Source organism: Podarcis melisellensis (genome assembly GCF_964234715.1).
Source record: "Podarcis melisellensis genome assembly, chromosome: 1".
Taxonomy (NCBI): domain Eukaryota; kingdom Metazoa; phylum Chordata; class Lepidosauria; order Squamata; family Lacertidae; genus Podarcis; species Podarcis melisellensis.
In genome coordinates this window covers 130,297,021-130,307,086 of record NC_138528.1, presented here as the reverse complement: position 1 = coordinate 130,307,086, position 10,066 = coordinate 130,297,021, and the positions used below count along the sequence as shown (strand labels likewise).

Here is a 10,066-nt window from a genome sequence, read left to right as displayed (position 1 = left end):
AACAAGTGGGCTTACTGGGGAAATGGGGAGGCTAAACTGGGAGTGAATTGTGCATTAGACCCGTGGCATCTTTCTGCTCAGGAATTCCCAGAGTCTAGATTCTAATATAGGGGTTTGTGACATTGGAGGCCCCCCCATCATTGAAACGTGGCCTTCTCCATGCCCCAGAAGGTACTCTGCAGTGGGGCCGCTGCATGTAGGAACCAGACCCATGTGCTGAATAGATGCCCAAGAAGTTTGTCATCTGGCAGAGGGTTCATGTGAAAACCATTTCCTACCCAGGCAGCTTGTATCTGTAGCTACATTTACCATTAACCGCCACCTCCCCCCCACCAAGCTACTGGAAAACTGGCTGGAGCATTCAAAGGCACGATGGTAAGTGGAAACTGGGTTGTAAGATGGGTGCATGGCAGAGCAATGATGTGCCTGCATGTGCCTTGCCTTTTGTGACCAGAATTGAGCCATGCAGCCGCCACAGCTGAGAGCAGCTGCTGCTTCAACCCCTCTGACCAGCAGACCTTGCGCAGCTCTTGGCTCATCCCGACACGGGGCTGGCGATGGAAGCAGTGGGGAGGCGGAAAGCACCTTAAGATGCAACCAGGGAGAGAGAAAAGCAAAGCATTCAAAAGGCGGCCTCAAATTAGTGCTGGAATTTAATAAAGTTGTAGAACACCCAACACATATATAAGTGAAAATCTTCAGAGGTTTCCCAGTACCATTTTACTGATAAGTTTACTTTAAAAAAAGATAATACTGCTTAATATAGCAACAACAACTGAATAAAAACTATTAAGTGGCTTACATAAAAACAACAATTCACCAACAGCATCCAATAGCATTTGAAAAAACAAAACTACACAAATAAAAATTAGGAGCCAGAATCCAGGAAAACTTGGGTAAGCCTGCATATTTTAAGGAAACATTTAAAGCTAATTGCCACCTCCACATCACAAATTACGGTACCTGAGAGAGGTAACTCCGGGGGGAACATGCTGTCCCTGAAGAGGCCCCCTTATGTGCTGTTGCCAAGGGAAAATGGCCGTGGTCTCAGTAAACCCATCTTCTGACCTGGTGGTCATAAGCAGCCAGAGGTGGATGCTTAGGATGGCTGTTCCATCCAGTAGGTAAGCCGTGCCATTTTGGTCACATCTATACTATACATTTAAAATGCATGGCTTCCCCCAAAGAATCCTGGGAACTGTAGTTTTTAAGGATGCTGGGAGTTGTTAGCTCTGTGCAGGGCAAACTACAGTTCCCAGGATTCTTTGTGAGAAGCCATGTGCTTCTTCAAATGTGGTATGGCTGTGATCTAATTCGGCTGCCCGCAGGCCTAGCCAAAATAAATGATTTCAGTGGAGCAACAGGGCGTGCTGTTAAGAGGTGGCGACATCATAATGCCGTAGAAACATTCTAAACCTGTTGAGCTTCCTGTGAGCCTTTCAAAGCACTGGGACAAGTGACCTGTCCTGCCGAGGCTGTTCCTTACCAATTAATCCTTCCTCACCAAGGAGGAAGAAGAGGATGACCGAGGAGAGAGAGTGGATGAAAAGGATTCAAGACGAAAATGCGCACCTGAAAAATCAGATTAGGCTGCTCAGGGAAAACTATGAACTCCGTGCTATGTTGGGTCAACAGTGTGACAACGGCAGCCAAGTCCAGTTCTTAACGTCTCCAGTTTCTCCTGCATATACTGACGCTGGTTTATTGGTAAAAGGAGGTAAGGAGCAAGCTCTACAAATTTACTTACAAAACATTTTAGAAATAAAGAAGTGATAAGCATATTCCTGCCTATGTGTGCATTTGAATTTATATGTGCAGCTCAGCCAGACCGTGGCCTAGTCTGCCCATCTGCGCAAAACGCTCATTAGAGGAAGAGGCACTTGTAATGGAAACCTGCCTTGGCCGTTGGACGACCATGTGATCCCAAGCAGAGCTGAGTCTCCTCAGCACCATCCTGTTTCAGCTTTTGAGCAGAACTGGATGAAACTACGTAGGCTTAGCAAGCCCATTAATTTCATTTGTATGAAATTTCGTTTCATTTTACTTTTTATTTGTATACCGCCTTTCTATGTTGCTATACACAAGCTGAAGAAACAACAGAATAGACAGCAAAGAGTACACACAAAATAGAACCTGATCCAATACAAAAAGTCGTAATAAAAACATAAGTTTAAAATAAACAATTTATATCAAATAAAACAATATTAAATAATCCATTAGAAATAAACTATATACATTCATCAGTGCCATTCGTAGCTTTAGGCAAAAGTAGACAGGTCTCTGTCTTGGGGAGCTGACAATGTCCTTTCCTGAAATGATGAAAGTGGAGCAAATTCCAGTCTTTGTATGCAACAGTTCCTGACCAGATGATGGCCCCTGTCATCTGGTTTAGGTACTTAAATATTAAATTGCACCTCTACCCGTGTTTAAGGTGGCTAACAGCAAAGAGTTTTGCACATAAAATGCAATGATAACAATAAAGCTAGGTAATAATCTTTTGGAAAATTTAAAGTTTCCAGGTTTGTGTCTTAGCATGCTATTCACTCAGTATAAAATTGGGTTTTGTTTTTTAAAAACATGAGCTGGAGGCTGATGTGGCTGAAATTTGAGATCTATTCTGAGGAAGGACTTAAACACGTGTAGTTGGAGTGGGGGAAGAGTGGACTGGCTGCAAGTCAGAGGAATCGACACTTACCCTGACGGAACTGGTGCAGGACAGGATGTTATGTCTGCTACGCCTCTGGGGTCTCCCCCCGCACCTGTCCAGGCATTCACCATTCTACCCTGCTGCTGCTGAGCAAAAAAGGTGACACTTACTTGTTGCAAAAAAGTGTGCTGCTTAGTTCAAGAGATGGGGAAGAAAGATGGCCCCAGAAAAGACAGAATCAGTGTTGAGAATTGCTTCTGCTGAGTCAGTACTATTTAAAGGTAAGGGTAGGCATGGTGTCTGTGTGTATTTGAGGGGGTAGAGAGAGGAGGGTCCAAAACATTTTGCTGCATGTGGCGCTGTAGCAAATCCCCCTCTACAGCCACCCTCTCCTCACTACCAAGCTGTGTCACCTTGTTTTGATGCCTGAGGCAGAAAAATCCCTCAGTTGCCTCTTCTGGGGAAGTAAAAATTCAGCAATAATAAAGGCTGCTTTAATGAAATTCTCTCCCCGCCCCCCCAGATAAGATCCTCCTTGGTGCAGAGGAGCCAATCTATCTCCCTGTCTTTACAATAAGCCTGCATATTGGGCTGTTGCCATATATTTGGCGGCAATTGTGATTTTCCTCTTCCATATTCTCTCAAGAGGAGTGGTTTGCCTGATTTATAAAAGAACATCTCATCCTCAGACACATAGGACAAATATTTGGGTACCTTCCAAGCTGCATTTTTAAATTGCATAGCATGTCTCTTTAAGGGTGGCCGGCACCTCTGGAACTTTAATCTCAAGTTAATTTTCTTCTCTGGAACAGAGACTCTGACACAGATGTCAGTCAACTACAAATACACAAACTGCATTCCTTGCTGTAGTTAACAAAACTGTATGTGTTGTTGTTGTTGTAGCTCAGTATATTGGAAGAGAAGATTTTGGTTACTGCTCACATGTCATCTCCAAGGAGCCCACTGTTCTGCCCAACCCCAGTGCCCAGTCACCGCTGAAGCAGCTCCAAAATGAGCCTCCCCCTTTTCAGCCTAGAAGTGGAGAAAAGAAACCCGGACATTTGTCAAGCATGTCGTGCTCCACCATTGGAGGAAAACAGCTGGAGGAACCCACAGAACTGATGGGACTCAAGAAAGCGTGGCTGATGGACGGCCCTTTCCCTGGCGGCGATAAGGCTCAGACGCCCCTAGCAGTAAGCATGGGTAAGAAATGGTCACTAGATATCCACTCTGGGGAGGGGAAGAGGGTGTGGCAGTTTATTTTATGGATAATTTAAACAGGTTCCAATTTCAACCCATCAGATCAGACATAGCATTGATTAGTAGCAGCTATGGCAAGTGATAAAGTCCTATCTCTGGTCCTATTTAAACGATAGCCAGCTTCACGTGAGATGCTTTCCTCCCTGCTGCCACCACACACTGGTGTTAGCCCCGGTCATGTCACTGGTTTGCTAGCTGCAGAAGTGGACATTTCTGAATGTCACAGCTATTGGCATGGTTTGTAGTGGTGTACAAGACTACATAAATTGTGTTGCCTTCCTGGTTAGGTTGTTAACAGAAATCCATTGGCAGTTGGTCTGAAGAAGAAGGGAGGGGAAGGGGCACATGACACAGCTCATAGTGCTGTCAGTTGGTGAAGGCAAGGGAGACGAAGCGGGAGGGAAGCCACATTGTACTGGGGTTGGAAGGGGCCATCAAAGTGTGTAGTATCCGACCTATTGGACAGGGAAGAGCATGGGAGACTCTCAAGCATTTTGTCTTGATGTTTCTTTGAATTTGGAACAAACCTTTTGCTAAATGTGCTTTGTTGTAGCTCACTACAAGGCTGCAAGACTACTCAGTTCAAAAGACACGGCGAGCCATTCACCATCATGGACAGAAGAATTATCTTCCTCCAACCCCACACGCTTAGCAAGCAAGGAGGAAGCTCAGACCACATTTTCAGATGACCTCAAAATACGCAAAGGAAGTTCTTCCTTGGGGATTTCTGAAAGGCAGTCCTATCACCTTTTGGGCAGCGCCCAGGACCCAAGTGCAGGCAAAGCACAGCTTGAATCTCAAGAGATGCCCAGGAAGAAGAGAGTCTGGTTTTCTGATGCACCAGACACAGACAAGTTAAGGAAGTCCCATACGTTCTACTTGAATGGTAATACTGAGAGATGGCATGGGGCTGGTGTAAAAGACTGGTGTACCCCTTTCCCCTTCCTACTTCAGATGTCTTCTAAAAATCTGGGAGTTGTTTTTTCCTTTGATATCTGGTGGCAGGGTGTTCCACAGGGCGGGTGCCACTACCGAGAAGGCCCTCTGCCTGGTTCCCTGTAATTTCACTTCTCGTAGTGAGGGAACTGCCAGAAGGCCCTCGGCGCTGGACCTCAGCGTCCGGGCAGAACGATGGGGGTGGAGACGCTCCTTCAGATATACCGGACTGAGGCTGTTTAGGGCTTTAAAGGTCAACACCAACACTTTGAATTGTGCTCGGAAATGTACTGGGAGACAATGTAGGTCTTTCAAGACCAGTGTTACGTGGTCTCGGTGAATGCTCCCAATCACCAGTCTAGCTGCCGCATTCTGGATTAATTGCAGTTTCTGAGTCACCTTCAAAGGTAGCCTCATGGAGAGCACATTGCAGTAGTCCAAGCGGGAGATAACTAGAGCATGCACCACTCTGGCAAGACAGTCTGTGAGCAGATAGGGTCTCAGCCTGCGTACCAGATGGAGCTGGTAGACAGCTGCCCTGGACACAGAATTGACCTGCGCCTCCATGGATAGCTTTGAGTCCAAAATGACTCCCAGGCTGCATACCTGGTCCTTCAGGGGCACAGTTACCCCATTCAGGACCAGAGAATCCTCCACACCTGCCCGCCTCCTGTCCCCCCAAAACAGTTCTTCTGTCTTGTCAGGATTCAATGTCAATCTGTTAGCCTCCATCCATCCTCCAACCGCCTTTGTTCCGATTCAGCAGCGAACAGCGAGTTTCCCCAGGGAAAGTGGCAGGTCCAAAAACAAAACAAAACAAAACAAAACAAAAAACAAAACAAAAAACACACCCTGCTCAGACCTTGACATGGAAAGCATGGACCCTTTTCTAGAAAGCCTGGTGCAAAAGGAAATCTGGATGAGCCCTCAGATAACAAGTTCACCAACAGAATATAGATGGATGAAAGTGTGATTGGCATCTCAACCACCAAGGAGATGTATACATTTCAGACATGCCTGTTTTTAATATAAGCTCGGGCCTCTTATAGCAAAGGCCCAGTATATCTACGAAGTAGCCTCTTTCTTTCACCTCCTTGTAGATATAGAGATTACTCAGAACAGCAAGAGGAATGGGCGCATCGTGGGAGAGATTGCCTTCCAGTTAGACAGGCGCATTCTTGCACATGTGTTTCCTGGCATCACAAGGCTCTACGGGTTCACAGTGTCCAATATTCCTGAGAAAATCAAACAGGTGAGTCCCAGCACTTTGAGGTAAAGTTGTCTTTTTGTCAAAACATTAGTCACTCAGGTCTCAGAGACCTGCTTGGCCATAAAACAACTTCCTAAAGACGTCTAGGGACATGGGTGGCGCTGTGGGTAAAACCTCAGTGCCTAGAACTTGCCGATCGCATGGTCGGCGGTTCGAATCCCCGCGGCGGGGTGAGCTCCCGTCTGTCGGTACCAGCTCCTGCCCACCTAGCAGTTTGAAAGCACCCCTAAGTGCAAGTAGATAAATAGGTACTGCTTTATAGCGGGAAGGTAAACGGTGTTTCCGTGTACTGCGCTGGTGCTGGTTTGCCAGAGCAGCTTCGTCACACTGGCCACGTGACCCGGAAGTGTCTTCGGACAGCCCTGGCTCCCGGCCTCTTAAGTGAGATGAGCGCACAACCCTAGAGTCGGACACGTCTGGCCCGTACGGGCAGGGGTAACTTTACCCTTTTAAAGACATCTACCTATTGGTATCACTCATTATCACTCCATACCCAGTTGTTAACAACGCCATAGTATCACATTGTATCACATCCTGTTGAAGAAGCAACCATACTCTGTATTACCAGGGTGTACCTTAGTACTTTCAGTTAACTCTAATGCATCTGAAAATGACAGAGCAGATTTGTTCATAGGTCTGGAAAAGATTTACATTTCTGCTAAATTCAGCTAAGTTCCTCCTTAGTTTCTACTAAGTGCAGATAAGAGCCATATTTAAATTGTTTTAGCTGGAATGCATATGAGAATGAGAGGGAAATTATTGGTCCATAAGGTGCCTCCAAATTTATTAATATCTCTAGATATCCCACCATCCTTATGGGCAGGGCTGACTCAAAACATTTTGGCACCTGAGGCAAACCACAAAATGGTGTCCCAAAGTGAAGATCTGCATTGTTAGGAACAAGGTGGGCAGGAGACCACCAGCCCCCTATTAGCTGAGAGGCTACTGTAGAGGCACTGGCAAGAGGCTGCCCAGGCAATGGCCTCCAAGGAATGTGCCACAACGTTTGCTTGTCTACACTTCCACTTGTCCTGCTGCTTTCCCCCAAAGAAAACCTGCTCTTTACCACTGAATCGGGGCAAATGTCAGTTGGGTTTTCCATACATTGATGCTTGCAAAGAGCTGGTTTTCCTGGGAAAGTGGAGGGGCAAACAGAAAGGGTGGACGAGCCTTTTGTAACAGAGGCATTGCTCTGACACAGTGATAGGGGGATTCCAGATGGGGGCTTGATCCTGCAGATGGGTCACTGATGTATTGCAAATGGGCCATGGAATTTATTTTGAACCTTATCAGATTTTTTTTCTGTGAACAGCAAATCCTAATTTTTTTTTGGGGGGGGGGGAATACAGGCGAGTATTTTGAAGTCAGTGGCATTATGTGAATCCTGCAAAAAAACTTGCACGCACCGAAGCAACCATTCCATAATAAACACCAGTCTGGAAGCAGCCATAATATCAGTAAACCATGTCTTGTTTAGTTTTTGCATAGCGAAATTCTGCCCAGCTATTATCACTTCCTTATATTGTTTGTCTTTGATTTGCTCTCTTGTCTCCTAAAAGCTGGCAGTAATTAAGTCCCTGTTGCCCTGCATCTCTCTGTATCTTTTTTAAAAGCTATTTCAAGAGTCTCAGAGGGAATTCTGGTCTGTTTCTACTTAACCATAAATATACTGCAATCATTCATAGGCAACTAATATTCCCACAGTGACTTTTTACTTACTTGGTGTGTTTATCTTGTTTTTGCAGCAGTTATTGCTTGGGATGTGTCTGCTATGGTTGCTAGAAGTCATCAGATTTCAGTAGAATTATTGCTCCTAACTCAAACTGCGATGCATTATCTGAAATTTGGTTAGCACATTGCCTGATGTGTAAACAACACCAGTGCAATATTTTAAATAAATTGTTTTTCTTTGAGCTGCTTTGGTAACACTTTCAGTTTAAATTTCCTCAGCTAATTTACTATTCCCAGAAAAATTCTGAATATCTTGTGTGGATTGGGGTATCATTCAATGGGCAGAGCTCACGTCTTGTCAGATTCTGGAGACAATTTCTCACCGAGAGAACTCTGTTTCCCAAAATATACACTTGCTGTTAATATGTTCACAAATCCATGCCCACTTTGGTCTTCTTTGGTGGGACCCAAGATAATGATATAATCCATTAATGTGTTTGCACTGGTAAAATGCTTGTGTATCATGGCCACAATCCAACATCAAATTAAGCACTCGTAGGTTCCTTGATTTTAGCAACTGAACTTTCGAAGCACAGACCTTTTTGCTTCCTGCTTTGTTAATAAATTCCATTTCTGCTTCCATTACTTTCCCCCCTTCCTCCCCCCCTCAAATATTCAGACCTTGCCCAAATTGCACTGAGTTTCATAGTTAGCCCTATGGCAGGCAGAAACTTGTTACAAACATCTAAAATTTCTTCCCTTATGAAATGATGCAACAAAACTTTTGATTTAACTTGACCCTATTTCTCCTCTGCTTCTATTGATGCTAAATTAAAATTAGGATCTTTAGCCCTTCCATAAAGTGCTAGCAATAGCTTTTTAAAATGTATATATGTATGTGTATATGTGTGTGTATATCTAATGAAAATACCTAGGTCTCCATGAAATCCCTAGATGGCTCTGTGGACGAGAAGAAGTACCGAGCCATGACCCAGCGCTACCTGGACCTGACGGCTCGCCTGGAGAAGATGGGCTACCACGTGGACGTCCACCCGGTGTTCAGTGAATTCCTCATCAACACATACGGCATCCTGAAGCAAAGGCCAGACCTCAGTTCCAACCCCTTGCACAACAGCCCCGCGGACCTCAGGAAGATGGTGATTGACATTGTCCCATCCAAGTTCCTTGGAGATACCTTGCTGCTCTTGAACTGTTTGTGTGAACTTTCTAAAGAAGACAACAAGGCCCTGTTTGCCTGGTAGTAGTGCACCTGCTGCAGCTCTTGCCCTCAAATCTCTACGGAAAGAACACACAAACAAACATAGCATATATGTAATAAAAGGATATCTGCTGAAAGTGGGCATGGAGTCGTGTGGATGCTTTTTGTATCAGGCTCCTGCTGACTTGAGTTGCTGCTTGTGGAAGGGTTTGTTCATTTGCTTTCGGTTAACTGTTACTCTCTTGTTTTTTTATCGATTCTGTACTTTATATCTGACTTGTTCATAGCTGCTATAAGAGCCACATGTGGGCTAGACGGCGCATAATAAAGTTTAGCAGAAATAAACTATATAAGAAAATAAATGTAGTTGTTAGCACTCAGTTCACAAATGCCAAATTAAAGTGCTGCACTGTTTGTTAAATAAGGAAAGACATGCATGCCAGCTCCCTCACATTCTGCTTGAGATGCAGCCCTTGTGACAGCCTGAATGAGCTTCTGAAAGGCATCTGTTCTCTGTAGCTCATACTCTAGGATCTTGACTATTTATCTCCTATATCTGACTAAAGAGCCTTCCCTTGTCTGAATTCTAGCTCCATGTGGTCATTACAAGGGGATCAGGAGTGAAAATGGTACATGTTGTTCTAAAGGGCATCTCCCCCATTGTCAGTTACATGCTGTCTGGGTATGTGGACATCAGCCACGATCCTAATGAAAGATTCTAGTAAAAAATGGTGAAGATCTGTCATAGTTCTTGTTAAGCCGGGAAATCACAAAGAAGCATTAAGGTTGCTGCTTGAACAAAGTCTGCCCTAAAATTTGGAGGTCATCCATAGGTCCTTGGAGCAAGTTGCATGTATTTGCCTCCTAGTAGAGAGTTGCCAGTCCTGCTCTGGCCTCCTTTGGTCTGCTGATCCATCTGCCATGGATGCTTCAGCTGAGATTCCTGCACTGCAGGGACTACATTACCCTTGAGGTCCCTTCCAACTCAACAGTTCTATGATTCTATGATAGTTGCAGTTTCAGCTGTTTATAGTTATAATGAAGAGTTCTTTGGCTTTGTATG

The 10,066-nt window shown here is 44.9% G+C and overlaps 1 protein-coding gene across 1 annotated transcript; it reads left to right on the top strand.

Annotated features, from left to right (window-relative positions):
• The first annotated feature begins 1,400 nt into the window (after window positions 1-1,400).
• SPATC1L (spermatogenesis and centriole associated 1 like) lies at window positions 1,401-9,143 on the top strand. Its single transcript, XM_081885146.1, has 5 exons — window positions 1,401-1,717; window positions 3,551-3,850; window positions 4,461-4,793; window positions 5,944-6,095; window positions 8,720-9,143. The coding sequence occupies exons 1-5, from the start codon at window positions 1,522-1,524 to the stop codon at window positions 9,044-9,046; spliced, it is 1,308 nt and encodes a 435-aa protein (XP_081741272.1). The 5' UTR covers window positions 1,401-1,521; the 3' UTR covers window positions 9,047-9,143.
• Window positions 9,144-10,066: the final 923 nt, after the last annotated feature.

Excerpts from the sequence above, each read along its gene's own strand:
- SPATC1L (XM_081885146.1), top strand. The coding sequence starts at position 1,522 with ATGACCGAGGAGAGAGAGTGGATGAAAAGGATTCAAGACGAAAATGCG. Across the intron at positions 3,851-4,460 it reads GCCCCTAGCAGTAAGCATGG|CTCACTACAAGGCTGCAAGA; the intron begins GTAAGAAATGGT and ends GCTTTGTTGTAG. Across the intron at positions 4,794-5,943 it reads CCATACGTTCTACTTGAATG|ATATAGAGATTACTCAGAAC; the intron begins GTAATACTGAGA and ends ACCTCCTTGTAG.